Raw genomic sequence first — 22,471 nt, forward strand, 5'->3', positions numbered from 1 at the left:
AAGTTTGAGCAAGTAGAGTTATTGGTCGATAGTTCATCGTTGTTTACCTGTGGTTAAAGTCTATTAATTTATAAATAGTAACCCTTATTAACTGCAGAAACCTAGTCTGCGCATTCTGTTAACCTGGCTCTAAAAGACAGGTAAATTGGGGAATTCAACTCACTTTACAAATCTTTATTTTCAGCATGTTACAGCAGTGAAGCATAACAGCTGAGGGGGAATGCCAGACTTCTGGTCAGAAAGGGAATCGATGACTATGGGGAAAATGTAGGAAAGTGATGTTAAGGATTATCTCTTCAGCAACCATTTCATTGAAGAGCAGAAGTAGCATGTTGGGCCAAATGGTCTGTTTCTAGTTCCATGTTGTATGGTCATCCACCTTGGCCAGCTTTCCCCTCAGAACATGCTTCCTGGGCCACAACTGTCTACACCCTCTTCATGCAAGTTAGCATTGCCAGTGCAGCAGCCTCAACGCGTCATTACTGCATATCTCAGGCTAACCTGTAATACAGTTCAGCACGTGAACGCTGCACCCTGTGCACACCAACACTTTGCATTGCTGTTTCCAGGCTATTTTATATACAGGGACAAGCTTCCATCTCATGCATTGGATCAAAGTAATTCTGTGGGCTCTGAACTTGCTTTCTTAACACTCACTCGCTTTGTGCCTCCTTAGATGTTTACAGCATCTCTTCCTTGCTCTACCTTGCCTTTTCAATGCAGACAGAAATCCAAGCATTAAATGCTCAAGAGATCAGATTTGTCTGGCACCGTGCAGTGTTAAGGTCATACCTATGATATGTAACAGCAGCTTGTGCGGAAAACATGGTCCTTCAACCAAGTACTCATGTCTCAAAAGTCTACAGGGAGTAATCCTTAATCCAGTTATGGTGGACAATAGTCAGTCAGGGTGTTTGCCTGCACTTATTCAGGAAAGGTTGTGAGGTGCTTAAGTGAGTGAGTAAGGAATTGCAGAATGAAGGAAGGGTTAGTAGTTTGGGGAGATAGAGACCGTGAGAGCTGTTAAAAGAAGGTGCTGCGTGCAATACTGAGAGTGGTGGATCATGATTTGATTTTATATGATTTACTGTCATATGTACCTAAGTACAATGAAAAGCTTTGTTTGTAAGCAGTACAGCCACATCATAGTAAGCAAGGAATACAGAGCACAGGGTGCATGGACAGAGTGAGGCATACAGGTTACACTGCAAAGGATGCATGAAGCAAGATCAACATTAACACGATCAACATTATTTGAAGTTACAAAATCCACTCATCAGTCTAATAGTGGCAGGGAAGAAGCTGTTCTTTAACCTATTGGTGTGTGTGTCTTCAAGCTTCTGCATCTTCTGCCTGACAGAAGAGGTAGTAGGAGAGCATTACTGGTGTGAGATGGGTCTTTGATGATGTTGGCAGGCTTTCCGTGGCAACGAGAAGTGTAAATGGAGTCCATGGATAGAAGGTTGGCTTCCGTAATGGTCTGCACCGTACACACAACCTGTTGTACTTTTTTATGGTCCTGGGCAGAGCACTTTCTGTACCAGACTGTCATGCACCCAGACAGTATGCTTTTGATGAGCGTTGTTGAGAGGTGTGTGCTGTTGCATAGTTGGAATGAGTGTCAGGTAGCAGAGAGAGGTTTGTGGCACTCACCCTGTCATTAACTTTCTTGCAGCATTGCTGCACATTCCTGGATGCCATTATGACTTGGGGCTGCTTTGGACCTGGTTGGCAGTATTTGAAATATGGTACCTGTGGTGTGAATGGTGAATGGTCCTGGCACTGATCAGTACTTCTCGGACTGCTCAGTGCAAGACTGGACACAAGCAATGCTGTGGTGCACACTTAATGGAGTGAGCAGCATAAAATTGCGGCAGAAAAGTCACTAGGGCTCAGCACATTTTTACTAAGAATTTGAAATGACCTTGATGGTAAGCCCATCTCCTTTAAGATCGAGACTTGACATCCCCACCCCCAGCCCCCAAAACTCCCACCAAGTTTGTATGATGACATACTGAGCTGTCCTTTATGCACTCCTCAGCAGTAACCCTTTCAGAGCCCCGTCACCTTACACAACAAGGATTAAGAGGGGGAATTGGGCAGACTGTATTAATCCACAGTGTGTATGGATTAGATGGGCTCAATGGTCTCCTTCTGTTCCATTCTGACTGACCTGATGATACTTGCCCTGCCCCAGGTCGGATTTGAAAGTTTTTGAGAGTCAGCGACCATCACACACCGAGGGAAAGTAACACCACCTAACATCTAACCTGTTCCTACTTTTGCATAATTTGAATGCATAGACCATGGTTTTCCCCATCAGTAAGTTGGCACGTGATTAGGTTTGGACTAGAGCATGAACCAGCCTTTGCACATGGGTAGTGCTGAAAACCATGTTGTGATTGAGGCCATCAATAGAATGTTTTCTTTTTAACTAGAAAAATAAATTAGAGCTAGAGGAGAGGAAAAAGCAAACCACAAATGCTGAAATCCAGAGTGAAAACTGAAAGTATTGCAGTGGACAGCAGGACAGTTTGTTCTATTGAAGGGGTACACCCTGAACATTAACCTGACTGTGTTTAAGATGTTGATCAACCTGCTACACATTTCTCGCAGTTTCAGTTTATATTTTGAATAATGATAATATTTGGCTAGAGCCGATCTGTAACTGAATACTTCTGAGGACGTGTTTCTCATGGAAATCCTGTCAATGTCAGTGCTCAGAGACTGCTGAGGGTAATGTGTTTTGTTCCAAAATTTTGTATAATATATATGTTATTTTTCTATTCATAAGATTGAGAAAGGAGGAGCTAGAAATAAGCCCATACTGCAAGAGCAGAGTGGCTTTATTGTGTAATAGAATTGAGCAGATGAAAGACTTCAGTTGTGTCAAGTGATGGTAAGAATTGAGATTATTCTAAGAACGGAAAAGGCAAAGGGACATATACAGTGAGATGTTCGAAATCTTGGCAGGTTTGGATTGAGTGAAGAAGGAGAATCTATTTGAAGTTTTGGAGGATCAGTAACCAGACAGCAGATCAAACAATCAGGCCACACAGTGGGCCATTCAGCCAATCAAGTCCCACCCAGACACACTTTGCCCACCCTGTCCCTGTACCCCTACATTTCACATGGCTAAGCTGCCTAACCTGCATACCCCTGGACACTATGAGCATTTTAGCTCAGCCAGCTCACCTAGCCTCCAACACTTTGGACTGTGGGAATAAACCATACGACCCGGAGGAAACCGACGCAGACACAGAGAGTATGTGCAAACAGACAGTTGCCCTAAACTGGAATCGAACCCAGGTCTGTGGTGCTGTGAAGCAGCAGTGCTAACTACAGAGCCATTATGCCACCCAAAGTATGGGTAGAAGGTTGGCGAACGAGGAGGTGAGGATAGGAGACATTTGTTTATGCGACAAGCTCAGATCTGAAATACACATTTTGAAAGGGTGATGGTAGCGGATGAACTAAAAAAGATCAAACTGGAATTTTACAAATTTTTAGTGAAAGAAAACATAATGCAAGATTATGAGATTGAGCTATAGGGGTGGAACCAATTTTAAACACTTTCAGAGAGCTAAAACAGGATTGTTGGGATGAATAGCCTCTTTCAGTGCAATATAATTCTAGCCATAGTGGTTTCAACTTTAAGAAAACACATCTATTATTTTGATATTCTGCTCCACTCCTTCGACTGACTCCTTCGTCTGTGTTAGAACAGTGGTTCTCAAACTGGTACGAATGTAACATCCCCAAAATCGAAGCCCAATGCAGGAGCAGAACTTGGTTGCTATACAGGCAGTGTAGAGTAGTACTGCAGTGTTTGTCTTACCTGGGGAGTAGTCTGCCTGGAGGAACACTAGGAACAGCATGGAAGGAAATATCAATTTCTCAAAAATGCTACGAATACTCTTTACACACATCACTTCTCTAGGAGTATTGTGCTGTATAATTTTGATGAGGTTCTGAATGGAGCTTTCAGATTTTAAATTTGATCTTGATCTTGCTTTTTATATAACTTCCTTGTGGCTGTAACTTTTGTATTCCTCATTCTGTTCAATTATCCTAAGATCTTTGCATCTTTGTTTATGATCTACACTATTGCACGCAAAGCAAAACTTTTCACTTTACTTAGAACCTTGATTTGATTCATGATTGCTACATGCATCTATCATTCTTAACAAAATTGAAAGGGACTTCTCAATCACACAAATTTGAGGAGTGCTATATTACAGGGCCCACTGGAGCATGAGCAGTAATCATAATCTGAAGATGGGATATAAGATACAGGTGAATAACTGACTAAGCAATTTCATTCATTACAAATGGCAATCATCTTCACATGGCATGACCTCACTGAAAAGTCAAATAATACTTACAGCAATCAATTTTGTGGCGGTATTATTTTGTTTTGTGGCTAATTTCAGGCTCAAGGTTTTGAGCTCTCAGCCTAGATTAACACTGTATACATCATTAGAAGTGTTTTTTATTGAGTATGATGTTCAGCTAAGGACTATCAATGTAGTTAATCATTCAAGATCCCAGGGCATGAGACATGATTCTCTCTCGTGAGTGGTGAGAAACATTAGCATCTCATCTCATTGCTATGTAGTCGCCCAATGGCATCTACAATGGCATCGCCCAATGTAGTCTACTGCAATGGCATCGAGCATAGCTATGCTACTGATACCTTCTGGAGACATTAGTAAGTGAAGCAAACAAGGGATAGACAGATGTTCAAGCATCTTAAGATTTCATTCTCAGTGATGGGAGAGTAATAGACAGTGCTTCCTACTTGTCTGCCAGGACATGATGTTTTTGTATCATCGCATGAACAGACTCTGTTCTTGTCCCCTCGTAGGGGTAACAAGCCCAACATTAGGCCACTCCACCTCCCATCTTGGATTTCCTCTGTCCTATTGTGGGCCCCAATCTCCTGGAGTGAGAGAAGGAAGGCATTGATTGAGATAAATGTGCCTGCGTAGCTTTTACTACTGGCACAATCAGGGCATGTGATGAAGTGTGAACAAGAAGGCAGAGCAGAGGATGTATGTGGTTTGTAGACTTGGTCAGGGGCTGGTGGTGTTGTGGTGAGCGATGATACTGCCTGTGACAATAAGCATGATAGACCATAAGCTTTAGTGAGAGATATGTACAGGAGTAAAGAGTGAGTGAGTGCAAGTTGGAAGCAGAGAGATGATGATGGCACCTGCCCTGGCAGAGTGGGAAAGTTCAATGCCACACATTTTTGAAGGCTCTCGACACTGCAGTGACTCAGGTGGTAATCTCGGACCTGGCTGGTAAGATCTGGCAACAGAGCCACCTTTGCCAACCTTGAGAAGAGCACGGTTCAGCTAAGCACAATCCCTGTCCAGCAGAACCTCCAGGCCCCTGCCCATAAAGGAGGACACCAATATCCCCTTGTCTGCCATGTCTGAGGGCATTAAAATAAACCACAGAGGGCTGTCATGGCTGCTAGTACTTGACCTGGTGCAGGACTGCCTTTTAAATATGGCATTGGAATCAGGGATCCTCGGTTGCCAAGTCCTCACACTTAGTGAGTGGATGAATTAGAAGAGTGGAGCACCGTACGGCATAGTGTAGAGGTAATGAGGTGAGTTTGGGACCATAGTGAGAGAAATAGCTAGGCCTCACATAGAGGAACCCTAGATGAAACTGTAATAAGCCAATTCTGTTAAATTTGAACACTATGTTTTAAGTCAATGACCTGTCATCAGAACTGGGAAGGTTTAGAGAAATTTAGAGAGTTTAGAGAGAGGAACCAAAATTGTAGTTTGAGTATAGAAAAGGTTGAGAGTAGGGAGTAGGAAATAAAGTTTCAGGGACGCAAGATGGCACCGGCAAGCAAGAAGTTGATTTGAAGTCTGTCTACTTCAACGCCAGGAGCATCCGGAATAAGGTAGGTGAACTAGCAGCATGGGTTGGTACCTGGGACTTCAGTGTTGTGGCCATTTCAGAGACATGGATAGAGCAGGGACAGAAACGGTTGTTACAGGTTCCGGGATTTAGATGTTTCAGTAAGAATAGAGAAGATGGTAAAAGAGGAGGAGGTGTGGCATTGTTGGTCAAGGACAGTATTACAGTTGCAGAAAGGATGTTTGGGGACTCGTCAACTGAGGTAGTATTGGCTGAGGTTAGAAACAGGAAAGGAGAGGTCACCCTGTTGGGAGTTTTCTATAGGCCTCTGAATAATCCAGAGATGTAGAGGAAAGGATAGGAAAGATGATTCTCGATAGGAGTGAGAAAGACAGGTAGTTGTCAAGGGGGACTTCAACTTTCCAAATATTGACTGTGAGCACTATAGTTCGAGTACTATAGATGGGTCACTTTTTGTCCAGTGTGTGCAGGAGGGCTTCCTGACACAGTATGTAGACAGGCCAACAAGGGGCGAAGCCACATTAGATTTGGTACTGGGTAATGACCCCGGCCAGGTGTCAGATTTGGAAGTAGGTGAGCACTTTGGTGATAGCGATCACAATTCTGTTATGTTGATTTTAGTGATGGAAAGGGATAGGTGTGTACCACTGGGCAAGAGTTATAGCTGAGGGAAAGGCAATTACAATGAGATTAGGCAAGATTTAGGGAGCATAGGATGGGAAAGGAAACTGCAGGGGATGGGCACATTAGAAATGTGGAGCTTATTCAAGGAAAAGCTCCTGTGTGTCCTAGATAAGTTCGTACCTGTCATGCAGAGAGGAAGCTGTAGAGCACGGAAGCTGTGGTTTACGAAGGAAGTGGAATCTCTGGTCAAGAGGAAGAAGAAGGCTTATGTTAGGATGAGATGTGAAGGCTCAGTTAGGGCGCTTGAGGGTTACAAGGTAGCGAGGAAAGACCTAAAGAGAGAGCTCAGAAGAGCCAGGAGGAGACATGAGAAGTTGTTGGCGGATAGGATCAGGGTAAACCCTAAGGCTTTCTATAGGTATTTAAGAAATAAAAGAATGACGAGAGTAAGATTAGGGCCAATCAAGGATAGTAGTGGGAAGTTGTGTGTGGAGTCAGAGGAGATGGGGAAGCACTAAATGAATATTTTTCGACAGAATTCACTCTAGAAAACAACAATGTTGTCAAGGAGAATACTGAGATACAGGCTACTAGACTAGGTGGGACTGAAGTTCACAAGGAAGAGGTATTAGAAATCCTACAGTGTGAAAATAGATAAGTCCCCTGGGCCGGATGGGATTTATCCTAGGATCCTCTGGGAAGCAAGGGAGGAGATTGCTGAGCCTTTGGCATTGATCTTTAAATCGTCATTGTCTACAGGAATAGTGCCAGAAGACTGGAGGATAGCAAATGAGGTTCCCTTGTTCAAGAAGGGGAGTAGAGATAACCCTGGTAATTATAGACCAGTGAGCCTTACTTCAGTTGTTGGTAAAGTGTTGGAAAAGGCTATAAGAGACAGGATTTATAATCATCTGGAAAAGAATAATTTGATTAGGGATAGTCAGCACGGTTTTGTGAAGGGTAGGTCGTGCCTCACAAACCTTATTGAGTTCTTTGAGAAGGTGACCAAACAGGTAGATGAGAGTAAACCGGTTGATGTGGTGTATATGGATTTCAGCAAGGCGTTCGATAAGGTTCCCCACAATAGGCTATTGTACAAAATGCGGAGGAATGGGATTGTGGGAGATACAGCAGTTTGGATCAGAAATTGGCTTGCTGAAAGAAGACAGAGGGTGGTGGTTGATGGGAAATGTTCATCCTGGAGACCAGTTACTAGTAGTGTACCGCAAGGGTCGGTGTTGGGTCCACTGCTGTTTGTCATTTTTATAAATGACCTGGATGAGGGCGTAGAAGGATGGGTTAGTAAATTTGCAGACGACACTGAGGTCGGTGGAGTTGTGGATAGTGAAGAAGGATGTTGTAGGTTACAGAGAGACATAGATAAGCTGCAGAGCTGGGCTGCGAGGTGGCAAATGGAGTTTAATGCAGACAAGTGTGAGGTGATGCACTTTAGTAGGAGTAACCGGAATGCAGAGTGCTGGGCTAATGGTAAGATTCTTGGTATTGTGGATGAGCAGAGAGATCTCGGTGTCCATGTACGCAGATCCTTGAAATTTGCCATCCAGGTTGACAAGGTTGTTAAGAAGGCATACAGTGTTTTAGCTTTTATTAATAGAGGGATCGAGTTCCGGAACCAAGAGGTTATGGTGAAGCTGTACAAAACTCTGGTGCGGCCGCACCTGGAGTATTGCGTACAGTTCTGGTCACCGCTTTATAAGAAGGATGTGGAAGCTTTGGAAAGGGTGCAGAGGAGATTTACTTGGATGTTGCCTGGTATGAAGGGAAGGTCTTACAAGGAAAGGCTGAGAGACCTGAGGCTGTTTTTGTTTGAGAGGCGACTTAATTGAGACATATAAGATAATCAGAGGGTTAGATAGGGTGGATGGGGACAGCCTTTTTCCTAGGATGGTGATGGCGAGCACGAATGGGCATACCTTTGAGGGGTGATAGATATAGGACAGATGTCAGAGGTAGTTTCTTTACTCAGAGAGTAGTAAAGGTATGGAACGCTTTGCCTGCAAGGGTAGTAGATTTGCCAACTTTAAGTACATTTAAGTCGTCATTGGACAAGCATATGGATGTACATGGAATAGTGTAACTTAGACGGGCTTCAGATCAGTATGACAGGTTGGCACAACATCAAAAGGATGATAATGTCAAAGGGATGATAATGCAAACAAAAGAGAGTAGTAATGGCATGGTCTTCAGATGAGTGGTTATGGAGGCAGTAATATTAAGTCCTTCATAGATGACACAGTGGCTCAGTGGTCAGCACTGCTGCCTCACCACACCAGGGACCTAGCTTTGATTCCAGCTCCAGCTGACTGTGTGGAGTTTGCATGTTTTCTCTGTGTCTGCATGGGTTTCCTCTTGGTGCTCCAATTTCCTCCCACAGTCCAGAGATGTGCAGGTTAGCTGGATTAACCATGGGGAGTGCAGGATTAGAGGGATAGATCTATTTGGAGAGTTGGTGCAGACTCAATGGGCCAAATGGCCTCTTTCCGCACTGTAGGAATTCCATGATTCTGTGAAAATAAATCAGAAATTGGTCTTGCCGGGGGTGGAAATGATTACAGTACAATCTATTGTTATTCAAAAATGTAGGAAATGTAGTTAAGTGGTGTTTTGCTTCTGAACCTACATATAACAAGGCAATCATAACTCCTCCTTCAGCAAACCCATACAGTCTGCCCCCAGGGTCTTCAAGCTGCAGTCCTGGATCACATATGAGTTCCTATTTTGAACCTTGGAGATATAGTTTTAAAAACTCAGAACCCAAGGCCCAACAGTGCTAGGATTTCTTATCGATAGTTTGTCATAGAGTCTGACAGCATTGAAACGGACTCTTTGTTCCAACTAGTCTACACTGACCATGCTTCCAAAGTAAACTAGTCCCACATGCCTGCTTATGGCCCATATCCCTCTAAACCTTTCCTATTCATGTATCTATTCAAATATCTTTTATACATTGTAACTGTACCTGCATTGACCACTTCCTCTGGCAGTTCATTCCACACATGAACCACTCTGTTTAAAAAACAGTTACCCCTCAATCCTTTTTAAAACATCCCCCTCTAACCTTAAAAAATGCCTCCCTAGTTTTGAACTCTCCCACCCTAGGGAAAATCCTCATTATTCACCTTATCTTGATTTTGCAAACCTTTTATAAGGTCACCCCTTAAACTCCTGGTTTGTCTTGTTGAGCAATATATTGTAACGATACAATGGCTATGAGAGGTGTATTTTGTCCTGGTTCTTTTTTATGAGGAAAGGTTGAGACAGAGGTACAGAGCAGTGTGCTCAAAGCCAATAAAGTAAACAGCTTGTGAAGCCTTTTTTTTTAAAGTTGGAACTATAGTGGCAGCCTTACTGCCTGTGGTCAAGCTCCCACAGAACCAGGACTTTTAGTTTTAGCTTTCTATAGTTGCTGGGATGTTGAAGCCAGACGTGGAAGCTCTTAATCCTCTCTCTGTTGCAGCTAAAGGCTGGGATTCTCTTCCTGCTGCCAGAATTGCATGTGAGACAACATCAATTTTAATGAGAGATGGTACACCTTATTATCTCTATTTTACTGAATTTGCTTTTGCTAAGGGTGTGTGTATAGGGATGTTACCTTATTGGAATAATACAGTTAATGTGTGCATATATATATATTATTTTGGTAAATATTTCAATAGAGTTACAGTTAAGCCAATTCTTTTCATTTTTATTTTGTCATCATTTTTACTATAGTGTAAAAAAAGTATGTATTGCTTAAAAGCAAGTAGCCTGACCGATCAAATTACATCTGGAACACAATGCCTTATACTTATGAAATATGGAAAAGTTAGGGTCTAGGCTATCTTCTTAATATATTTTTGAGGGGTTTTGGTCTGGTCCATAACAACAGTATTCATTTCAAATGCCTGCACTATTTTATGTATATTCAAAAAGAATGGTCAAACATTGTGATTGAGTATTTTTAAGAGAACTTTGTACCTTCTGCTCACTTCCCCGTTATTTACTGAAGACCATTGAAGGTTGATTTATGTGTTGTGCAATGATTTTCTTACAGTTAAACTATTTTAACGCCTTCAATTCTATGGCCACCTGTATATTGATATGTACGTTGATACATGTTACTTTCACAGAATTATGATCATTGTGATTTGATGTTAATTGTTTCTTCAAACAATTATTCAAATGAAAGTAGTTTGTGGACTTTTTTCATCCAGATCAGCATACTAACCTACATTCAAAGGCCCTCCAGTGGAACTTTGGCAGCTTTTGTTCATTTAAATATTTAGTTCATTTAAACATTTTGTTCATTAAATGTTCCACACTTAAGGCTTTTTAATGTCAGTTTGTAATGCTGAATCACTGGAACATCTGATGTTGATTATCTCAAGTCTAAATTGATCCCTGTGCTTTTGTGATGTCAACAACAACTTGCACATCATATTTTAAGATAATAAACTCAGCGAAGATGAATTATTGATACATTATAAAGCAAAATGTGACACCAAGCCACTTGAATAGATATTAGGCCAGATAACCAAAAAGCTTGGTCAAAGAGATAGTAGGAACCGCAGATGCTGGACAATCTGAGATAACACGGTGTAGAGCTGGATGAACACAGCAGGCCAAGCAGCATCAGAGGAGCAGGAAAGCTGACGTTTCGGGTCTGGACCCTTCTTCAGAAATTGGGGAGGTAAAGGGGATTTTCAAAATAAATAGGGGAAGGTGGATGGAAGGTGGATCAAAGAGCAGATAAGTGCAGAGGAGACGGACAGGTCAAGGAGGCAGGGATAGAGCCAGTAAAGAGGTTGCTTTTAAGAAAAGTCTAAAAGGAGGAAAGACAGGAGGGAGTAAAAGTGGGGTGGCACGGTGGCTCAGTGGTAAGCACTGCAGCCTCGCAGCACCAGGGACCTGGGTTCGATTCCAGCCTCGGGCAACTGTCTGTGTGGAGTTTGCACATTCTGCATGTGTCTGTGTGGTTTCCTCCGGGTGCTCCGGTTTCCTCCCACAGCCCAGTGATGTGCAGGCTAGGTGGATCAGCCATGTTAAGTTGTCCATAGTGTTCAGGGGTGTATGGGTTATAGGGGGATGGGTCTGGTGGGATGCTTCAAGTGGCAGTGTGGACTTGTTGGGCCAAAGGGCCTGTTTCCACACTGTAGGGAATCTAATCTAATCTAATCTAAAAGGGTTTAGCACCTAAGTAAATGTCACCAGTGGTGGAGCAATTAAAATTCTCAATAAGTCAGAATTAAAGGTGCACAGATATATCAAGATGACAAAGCTGGAGGATGTTAACTGGAGACAAGCAAGGTGAAGGTAAAATTGACACTTTGAAAAAGGTGTTGCATTCAGAATACAGCTTATGCTAGGGACCACCGGAAAGCTGGATAAATGCAACTTGGCACAAATAAGAGCATGAGCAGCAGAATTTTGGATAACCTCAAGTTTAAGAAAGATGTTGCAGGAAGTCAGTGAGCTGAGCATTATGGTCACATGTAGAGATACCAAAGGCATGAGTCCCTTGCAGGGTGAGAACAAGCACGTGGAAGGAAGTTTAATGTTTCAGCTTCATTAACTAGCAAAAATAAACTGCTCTAACTATCCATGCTTTTATTATTTACAAAGTGGGTCATGGAAACTCCTTTTTTTAAGAACTATTCCTAAAGTAAAATTTAACGATATTTCAACAGCTGGTGTTTTTCTATAATTTAGAGTCACCGAGTCATACAGCACGGGAACAAACCCTTCAGTGCAACTCATCCATGCTGACCAAAATCCTAAACTGAACTAGTCCCATTTGCCTGCAATTGGCCCATATCCTCCTAAACTTTTCCTATTCATGTACCTGTCCAAATGTCTTAAATGTTGTAACTGTTCCTGCATCTATCTTTGAACCACCCTCTGTTTGAAAAAATTGTCCCTCAGATCTCTTTTAAATCCTTCTCCTTTCACCCTTAATTTTAAGCTCTGTAGTTCTGAACTCCCCAACCCAAGGGAAAAGACTTTTGCTATTCACTTTATCTATGTCCCTCATGATTTTATAAACCTCTCTAAGGTCACCCCTCAACCTTCTACACTCGTGTAAAAAGCCACAGCTTTATCCAGCTTCTCTTTATAACTCAAACGCTGTATTGGCTTACTTCAGCAAATTTTCAATGTCCTTAACAGTTCAGAGTGTTGAGTGTTCATCAAACATGCCAGTTTCACCAGAGTTGAAGTTAAGAGTCAACCACAATGCCATGGGTCTGGAGTCACATGTAGTCCAGACCAGGTAAAGATGGCAGTTTCGTTCCCTAAAGAACATTAGCGATAGGGCTTCTTTTCCTGACAACGAACAACAGATTCATGGTCATCATTAGATTCTTAATTGCATATTTTTATTAAGTTCAAGTTCCACCATCTACCATGGTGGGATGCAAAGCCAGGACCTTAGCCCTGTATCTCAGGAATAATATTACAGCGATAATGCCACTCGGCCATCACCTCCAGTAAATCACTGAATGTCAATTGCAATTCCTCCTTCAGATCACTTGGGCCACCTTTTTCTTATGAAACTGTTCTGGCATTATTGCCATTCACGAAGAGAAACAGTCTTTTATAAATAGAAGCCTGCTCGGGCATTAAAAAGTTTGCTTTTCATGTTTTGTACCCACTGAAGAAATATAAGACCTTTTCTGACTACTGTGATTTTGTTCTGAGTGAGGAAGCGTTGTCACACTGATTCATTAAATTCCTTGCCTACATTTATAATTATTTGCTCAGATTTCTAGCAGTGCTGGATGTATTTGATCTTTTGTTCAGAATTGTTGTTTTGATTTGAAGATTCGAGAGGTTCAGCTAGTCTGTAGTTGCAGATTCCTCCAACCACAGTCTTATTAATGCTAATTATTTGGCCGATATACCGAACCAGATAAAATATATTGAAAAATACCGAAAGAACTGCAAATGCTGTAATTCAGGATCAAAAACAAAATTGCTGGAAAAGGCAGGCAGGTCTGGCAGCATCTGTGAAGGAAAAAACAGAGTTAATGTTTTGGGTCTGGTGGCTTCTGAGGAAGGGTCACTGGACCCAAAACGTGAACTCTGTTTTCTCCTTCACAGATGCTGCCATATCTGCTGAGCTTTTCCAGTATAACATGGTGTAGAGCTGGATGAACACAGCAGGCCAAGCAGTATCAAAGGAGCAGGAAAGCTGACGTTTCAGTTCGAGACCCTTCTTCAGAAAAGCTTTTCCAGCAATTTTGTTTTTGAAACTATACTGAAAGTCGGGTGAGCTTTCTTAGGCGCATAGGTTCTACATACTCACCAGCTGTGCATCGTGATTCCAGAACAGAAGAAACATTAAAGGGAAATAAATAGAGCTTACAACATCAACAACAAAATCTACATGACACAATTTATCCATGTGCTCTCCAAAACTGTCCCCCTTGCTTTTCTAAGCAAGGACAGTTGGTACTGTTTGCATTTCTAACCTGGGGAAAGATCCAAGCCTTGCTCAAAAAAGATGCTCACTTCTGAAGAGCTGCTCAAACCTGACAAAACATGTCAGTTGAACACAGATTGCACCTTCCTGCAGGACAACTTGGCCCGTTCAGGAGAAATCACACCAACCTTGGGCAAGGAGAAAAAAGGTTTGACATTAGCCCAAGAGCCCCTGGACAGATCACTGAGAAGAAGAGGCAAAGGTACCACCGCCTTATATAATTCTTGCTGTTCTAGGGAAAATAACCATTTTTGAACTGCTAGACAATAAAATGTGAGGCTGGATGAACACAGCAGGCCAAGCAGCATCTCAGGAGCACAAAAGCTGACGTATCGGGCCTAGACCCTTCATCAGAGAGGGGGATGGGGAGAGGGAACTGGAATAAATAGGGAGAGAGGGGGAGGCGGACCGAAGATGGAGAGTAAAGAAGATAGGTGGAGAGAGTATAGGTGGGGAGGTAGGGAGGGGATAGGTCAGCCCAGGGAAGACGGACAGGTCAAGGAGGTGGGATGAGGTTAGTAGGTAGCTGGGGGTGTGGCTTGGGGTGGGAGGAAGGGATGGGTGAGAGGAAGAGCCCGTTAGGGAAGCAGAGACAGGTTGGACTGGTTTTGGGATGCAGTGGGTCGGGGGGAAGAGCTGGGCTGGTTGTGTGGTGCAGTGGGGGGAGGGGACGAACTGGGCTGGTTTAGGGATGCAGTAGGGGAAGGGGAGATTTTGAAACTGGTGAAGTCCACATTGATACCATATGGCTGCAGGGTTCCCAGGCGGAATATGAGTTGCTGTTCCTGCAACCTTCGGGTGGCATCATTGTGGCAGTGCAAGAGGCCCATGATGGACATGTCATCTAGAGAATGGGAGGGGGAGTGGAAATGGTTTGCGTGTGGTGCAGTGGGGGGAGGGAACGAACTAGGCATCCCTAAACCAGCCTAGTTCGTCCCCTCCCCCCACTGCACCACACAACCAGCCCAGCTCTTCCCCCCCCCCCCCCCCGACCCACTGCATCCCAAAACCAGTCCAACCTGTCTCTGCCTCCCTAACGGGCTCTTCCTCTCACCCATCCCTTCCTCCCACCCCAAGCCGCACCCCCAGCTACCTACTAACCTCATCCCACCTCCTTGACCTGTCCGTCTTCCCTGGACCTATCCCCTCCCTACCTCCCCACCTATACTCTCTCCACCTATCTTCTTTACTCTCCATCTTCGGTCCGCCTCCCCCTCTCTCCCTATTTATTCCAGTTCCCTCTCCCCATGCCCCTCTCTGATGAAGGGTCTAGGCCCGAAACGTCAGCTTTTGTGCTCCTGAGATGCTGCTTGGCCTGCTGTGTTCATCCAGCCTCACATTTTATTGTCTTGGAATTCTCCAGCATCTGCAGTTCCCACTATCTCTGATACCATTTTTGAACTGCTGTTCAGATTGGAAGAAACTTTACAAGTTACTATTGGACTGCCCATCTGGGTTATTAATATTAGATATTAAAGTGTGTGTAAGTGCTGTGAAAGGTGTGCATCTGTGAACACCTCCACGGCTTGGGGTGAAATAAACACAGTGGGAGGTGAAGACTGAAGTCTCACACCTCACTGCTTAACGTCGGAAGATGGTGCAAAATCCCCAGCTGCAATCAGGAAGCCAACTGTGGCAAGGTAAACATTTAAACATGGTTTAAAGTTCTAAATAAATTGGGAAAAAAAATAAACGCCTGCATGTATGTTTGTTCTAGGAGCCTGATACTTCAATTTTTCCTTTAATTCAGGCACTTGCAAAGGTGCCATTTAGCACGCCTCTCAGTAAAGTTCAGTAGCTCAGAGAGCATGGTGCTGTCTTTGTAGCAAGAGCGACTGTCAGCTGTGGTAAATGATCTCAGACTGTCAGGGTATCATGAGTGAATTAATTTATTTAGTACCTGGTAACACTGACAGACTTATTGGAAATTTTTGTGAATTCTGGGGCAAAATCACTGAAACCAGTTACTCGAGTTTTAATTGATTTCTGTGTTTTTAATGTTATTTTTCTAGTTGCTTGATATCCCAGAAGAACTAATGGACAACCATGATCTAACTGTAGACTACATCCTTACACCTACTCGAGTGATAAAAACAAACTGTAGCCGTTCCAAGCCTCAAGGAATTATATGGTCGAAGGTTTACAATCCCTTTTATTCTTTGAATTCGTGAAAAGAAATATTCTTTATGTTTGTCGTAGTACTTCTTTCATTGTATTGCAGGTTGTCCTGAAAAAAGAACAATCAGCACAGAAACTGGCCATTCAGCCCATCATTTCTGCACTGGCTCTCCAAATGAGCTTCATGGCCTGGTGCCATACTGCATTTTCCCCATACCTTTGCACTTTGTTTTTATCTGAATAATCATCCAATGCCCTATTGGATGCTTCAGTTAAACCTGTCTCTACCACTCCTCCATGCAGTGCATTCCATACCCAGACTACTCACTTCACCCTTGCTTCGTTTAAAGATCATTTTAAATCTATGTCCCTCTTGTTCTTGTACATTAGGAACAACTTCTCTGTATCTCCTGTACCCAGCCTGCTTTTGATTTTGAAAATCTCTGTCAGATCTCCTATTAGCCACCTCCTTTCCAAGGAATACATTTTTCTCAATCATATTTTCATAAATGAAATCCCTCATCCCTTGAATCATTCTTGTAAAACACTTCAGCACTCTCTCCAATGCATTCACGTCCTTCCTATCATGTGCCACCCAGAATTGTATGCAATATTCCAGCTGAGTTCAGCAAGTGCCTTACACCAAGACATTTATATTTGATTTCCATCTTACCATCCGTGTTTTTCAGTCTGTATCTAGTGAAAGTGCCTGCCTCCCTCTTGGCATCCTATGAACATGCAGCTGTAATTGCGAATCAAAGGGCAAGCATTGCACATACACCAGTGAATCACACTATTGAAACATAATTACAAATACAACCTTTTAAAAATCATATTTTTCATTGTGTGTTGTGCACTAAGAGCCTCCTTTATGATATCTGTGAGAAATGTAGTTGCTGGCAGGATTTGGATTTTGATTTGGGGTCTTGACGTTGGGATTGAAAGACTCTACAGTTTGTGGGAAACAGTCATCCTGGCAGTTTTATTCCTGAATTGGCCAATTAGCAGCTTTCCATTATGTTTCTTGTCCAGTTAACGATAGTGGGTGCGCTTATCAAGCCCCAAAGCCAATAAGGGTCCTCCAGTATGGAAGGAGCTACATCTGGAGGTGCCCTCTCAGAAACGTTTCAACTCAAAAATGGTAATAGCTGCATCATTGTGGAGGAATTCTCCTGCATTGGGCAACTTGAAACTGTAGCTAGGTCAGTAAGGCTAGACAGGCCTCAAAGCTTACATTGGCTCCCCATTCTGTTATTGGGATATTGCCTTGAGGCAGTTGCCTGTTCCCCATTCTACAGGAGGCCCACAGGCTACCTTGAAGTGACCCTTAGAGTCAGAGAATCCAACTCTCCTTCCGAAAGCAGGGCAACCAGAACTGTACACAGCACTCCAAAAGTGACCTCACCAACGTCCTGTGGAACTGCAACATGAGTCTGAGCAAATGAAGGCCAGCATGCTTACACGTTCTTTACCACCCTGTCTAACTGTGGCGTAGCTTTCAAAGAACTATGTACCTTTAATAGATATGAACTCACCTTAATCCGTTCATTCCTACATTTGGATAGTCCCTCTGACCTTGGTGTTTGTGTTTTACCATTTCTGTTACTCAGGTGGATTCGGAGATGATGGAAAAAATTCCAATCCTTAAAAACCTTCAATTCAGGGAAGGAAAAGCAGGAAAGGATGTTGCTCTGAAGGATGAAATGCACACAGAGAAGAAAGAACTCCACAGTCTGTTAGATCAAAGAATGTCGTCAGGGAAAGGGGGAAGTGCATTCAAGGTTAAAACTAACACAATGGAAATGGCCAGAAATACTGAAGCTAGTGAAGAACAAATAGAATCTAGCTGTCAAAAGCAGCTTAACGCTCCAACCAGAGTTACTGCAGTTTATATGGGTAACCTACCTCGGAGCCTGAGAGTCAGTGAATTAAAGAATATCTTAAGAGAGCACAATGCAGTTCCATTGCGTCTTCGTTGGCAGGGTGCCCAGCACAGGGTTTTTCTTGATTATAAGGATGAGTTCACTGCAAGAGAAGCTGTAACCTCCCTGACTGGGCTAAGCATAAGTGGGAATATAATTAAAATTGAACTTTCCAAGTGTCAAAGAGACAATAGATCTAAACATCAAAGCACTGAAAAAAACGAGCAGCCAATAACCTGAGTCCAAACCAAAAACGTCAGCAGCAAATTTCACACGTAATTATGTTTTAGAAGAATCGATCATATCGAGAAGTGCAAGGTGCAACAGAGGCAGCTTATTAATAATTCTATTTTGTATATAGTGCCTCATTTGGACATGAAAGACCAGTTCAACAACCTGAAAGAATACACATTCATGAACAGCCAATGAAATTAGAAAAGTTTGATAAGTGCCTATTCTGCTGTGGTACAGATATTATTGGCCAGATACTACTATCTGTATGTGATAGCTGACATAACATGGTTACATATATAAATATTAGAAAGCACATTAAATACTGTAGGGCCTTTTGCAGTAGTGTCCCTACCTCTGGACCAGGCAAGTCATACCTACTCCAGATGTGGGATGTAACACTGAACAGACTGAATTGAAAATATCTTTGAAATATTACAACAGACATTGCATTTATTTTCTGTTCAGCTTTATAGAAAACTTCAAATGAACATAAATGGCTTTGTACTCAGGGTTAAATGATACATAAGTGATTTTTTTTGTTAATTGTTGACACTGCTTAAGTTTACTCTCTACAAATTATAAGCTTCAATAATTTCCTGGTGTCCACCTTTTTATTTTGGGAATTTATGGAATCCAGTAACTTTTCTGTGAACCTTAAAAATATGGTCCATCAGAACTTTACAATAATAGGATTGTTTCACATACCTTAAGTGGCCAGAAGACTCTTAACAGAAGCAGGTGATACAGACCATTCAGGAAGCATGTTTTCTGAGGAAATAAATTTCTTGAGAGACCTTTTGAAAGCTATTTCACAAGCAAGGCCAGGGTAGAGCCCATTAATGTCATCTTGGAGAGGAAAAGCGTTTTACTGGCTCACGAGGTAAAAGTCCCATAGGTCAGATGACAGCATGTCAGACAAGAAATCACAGACGAGTTGCATTGAATCCATTGTCACTAGGTTTGAACAGAAGTCAAAAAAAAGCTTCACAACAAGAAAAAAAAGGCATCCAATAAATTCATGGCCAAAGAAGCACCATATGTAATTCTTTATTCTGCAAAAGCCCTGTTACCTTGGTATGAACTGAATATATGACTGATGGAATAAATGCAAATGCATAGACATTGATTTAGAGGTGAATGGTCAGGACTGCTGTCCTTTAGGGAAAGGAATATGTTTTTTCTTTCCAGTTCACTCCATCCCTAGTTGCCCTTGAGAAATTGTTGGTGAGCTGCTGAAATCCATTTTGTACTAGCACATCTGCAATGGCGTTGGGAAAGGAGTTCCTGGATTTTGACCCTGGATCCAGAATCTCCACGGTGCAGAAAAAGGCCATTTAGCCTATCAAGTCTGTACCAACCCTACAAGGAGCATCCCACCCAGACCTAGCTCCTCTACCCTATCCATCATGCCTAATCCACCTCGCCTTCACATCCCTAAACACTATGTACAATTTAGCTCAGCCAAACCACCGAAACTGCACATCCATGGATTGTAGGAGGAAACAGGAGGTTCTGCCTGAAACCCATATAAAAACTCCACATAGGCAGTCACCCAAGGCCGTAATCCAGCTCGGATCCCTGGCACTGTGAGGCAGCATTGCTATTCCAGTGTGCCACCCATAACTACTGAGCCAACAAGTCTGGATGCTGAGTAGCTTCGAGGTGAATCTCTAACTTGTCTGGCTTTTAATGAATGGCATATGTGCCTCTGTTTACACAGCACAGTTCGACTCTTGATAACTAGAAAGTGGCAACAATTGCTTGTGGAGAGTATTTCACACATTTTGAAAAATTAGAAGGTTGTATCTTTTGAATGAGCTTGCATTGCATGAAGATTGGCAGAGAAAAATTACCTTCTGCCTTTGAAACTGTACTCCATAAGTGAGGAATATTTTGCTGTTGTAGTTTCACGGAGAGCCTTTTTTGTAGCCATCACATTGAATGAATAGTTGGTGTTTGTTAAGCTTCAAAATGCTTAAATGGCCTCAAAGGGATGTAGCTCTGTTTCAACTTCAGACTACTTCAGTGTGTGAGAATATTTTTATTTTATTTTCATCAAATGGAGTGACAATCAGGTAGGTTAACAGACCTGCAAATTATGTCACCGGGCAGTGACATAATAGTTCTCATGACCGACCCTAGCGAGTTGCCCAATTGGTAGTTGAACGTTACCAATTCAATTAGCCTAGTGATCTAGTACCACACAAGAAGACCATTTCAAGTTAGCAGAGGAATTTAGGCCAAGTGCTAGTCACAATAAATGCTTTGTAATCTCTTTAACGAGCAGTAGCAGATTACATAAGTGACGAGTAGCTACAGAACTATCATCCAAATGCCTGTTGCTGGAATACACTTGAATTCTTTGTCCTTCAGTAAACCCAGGCCAAAACAATATTGCAGCTCAGGACTCCACCTTCATCTCTGAAGCTGTTTAGCACTTGATCTATCAGTTACTTGACTTTTATTGATCCCTAGAAAGGTTGTTAGTCTACTCAAGTGCAGTTTTGATTCAAACTATGTTAAAGGCAGATTTCTGCCTTTCTCGTTTTCACCAAGGGAGAGGTTAGATATTACAGGTTGGGGGTAGAGGGGAGAATGTTCCAGAAAGTCTGATTGATTAAAATGGTAAAGCATCATTTAATTATTCTGACGGGCAATTGGAATAATAGCATTAAGTAAATGGAAATAATGAAATATAATGTGTAAAAATGTCTTCTGTATAAACAAAGGCAAAAGTATTGCAGGTGTTGAAAAATTGAAATAAAAACAAAGTGCTGGAGAAACTTAGCAGGTCTGGCAGCATCTCTGGAGTATGGCAATTAAAATACTTTTCACTTTTTTGTAAAAATACAAATGTCAATTACTATTCTATTCTGGAGAGAGAAACAGTTCACATTTTGTCTTCAAATATGAGTCTTCGTTGGAGCTGAAGAGTACTGGAAAAATGACTAAGTTGTTCTGTTGAAAAGGGGCAGGAGATCAATTGGAACAGATGCTAAGAGTGCCCAGAGCAAAGGACAAACAGTAGTAGAAAAACGATAGAGCTGGAGAGTAGGTATAATGGTAGTGATTGTAGCAGAAAATAGGTCAGCTCTGTTGCCTATGCAGGCAGGAATATAAAAGGGGAGTGAATATAATCAAAGTAGAGGACAGTATTTTCCTGGTTTGAATTTGTTGAACTTGGTGATGGTTTCTGAATGCTGTAAATTGATGAAACAGAGAAGAGGTGCAGTTCCTCAAGCTTGCACGAGTCTTCATGGAGCAGTACCGAAGGCCTAGGACAGAAATCTTAGTGTGATGGCAACATGGTATATTGAATTGGCATGCAACTCGAAAGGTCAGATTAATTTTTTTTTGAATGGAGGTGTTCCACAAACTTTGCGTTTGGTCTCATCAATATAGTGGACAATACATTGGTAGTTGTGAATTCGATAGACTAGATTGAAAGAATTGCAAGCAAATTGCTGCTTCACCTGGAAGGTGTGTTTGGTGGTTTTGACAATGACGGCAAATGAAGTACAAGGGCATGTGTTATCCCTTTTACCATTCATAGGAAGATGCTATGGAGATTTAAGTGGTGTTCAGATGTATCAGAGGAGAGGGTCAAGGTGTTAGGGGAGAAATAATCGCTGCAAGATACTGACAAGGGAGGAAAATGGAATGCTGGATGGAAATACTGAAGGGTGACCTTTTGAACACAGTGCCAAGGGCACCCTATTATTGTTCTTGGAGGGAAGGAACGGATGAGGGCAGATGTGAGGTTGACTGTAAGGAATGGAATAGAATCATTACAGGAAGCAGGATATGAGAAAGTGTCATCAAGCTAACTATCAAATGGGTTTGTGGTGGACTGCCTGTCTCCAGAAATGGAAACAGAGAAGTCAAAGAAGGGAAAGGAAGGATCAGGGATGGGCCAGGTGACGGTGAGAAAAGGCTAGAAATCAGAAGCAAAACTGATGAACTTTTCCAATTCTGGATGAGATAAAAGAATGTTCCACATGGCCCACAAAGAGACAAGTATTTTTACTCTGTATCTTTTATATATAAAAAAAAGTTAGCTTCTGGTACCCAGAATTTTATCTGGTGATAAAATAGAACATCAATAATTGCATTTACAATTTTGGAATTATAAGGTAAGTGCAACAATCTGGTGAGACTGTCCTTTGTAAGCAACTTCTCCAAAACATTA

General features: G+C 42.3%; 1 protein-coding gene across 4 annotated transcripts in view; it reads left to right on the plus strand.

The window, feature by feature from the left end:
• mthfsd (methenyltetrahydrofolate synthetase domain containing) overlaps positions 1 to 21,159 on the plus strand; it is a 67,301-nt gene extending 46,142 nt beyond the window's left edge. For all 4 annotated transcript variants that reach the window (XM_059651760.1, XM_048546194.2, XM_048546193.2 and 1 more), the window contains 2 exons: positions 16,021 to 16,146; positions 17,737 to 21,159. In XM_059651760.1, coding sequence (XP_059507743.1) covers positions 16,021 to 16,146; positions 17,737 to 18,288 — 678 coding nt within the window. In that variant the 3' untranslated portion in view covers positions 18,289 to 21,159. The remainder of the gene's footprint in view (positions 1 to 16,020; positions 16,147 to 17,736) is intronic.
• Positions 21,160 to 22,471: the final 1,312 nt, after the last annotated feature.

This window comes from Stegostoma tigrinum, chromosome 16, assembly GCF_030684315.1.
Source record: "Stegostoma tigrinum isolate sSteTig4 chromosome 16, sSteTig4.hap1, whole genome shotgun sequence".
In the NCBI taxonomy this organism is placed as follows: Eukaryota; Metazoa; Chordata; class Chondrichthyes; order Orectolobiformes; family Stegostomatidae; genus Stegostoma; species Stegostoma tigrinum.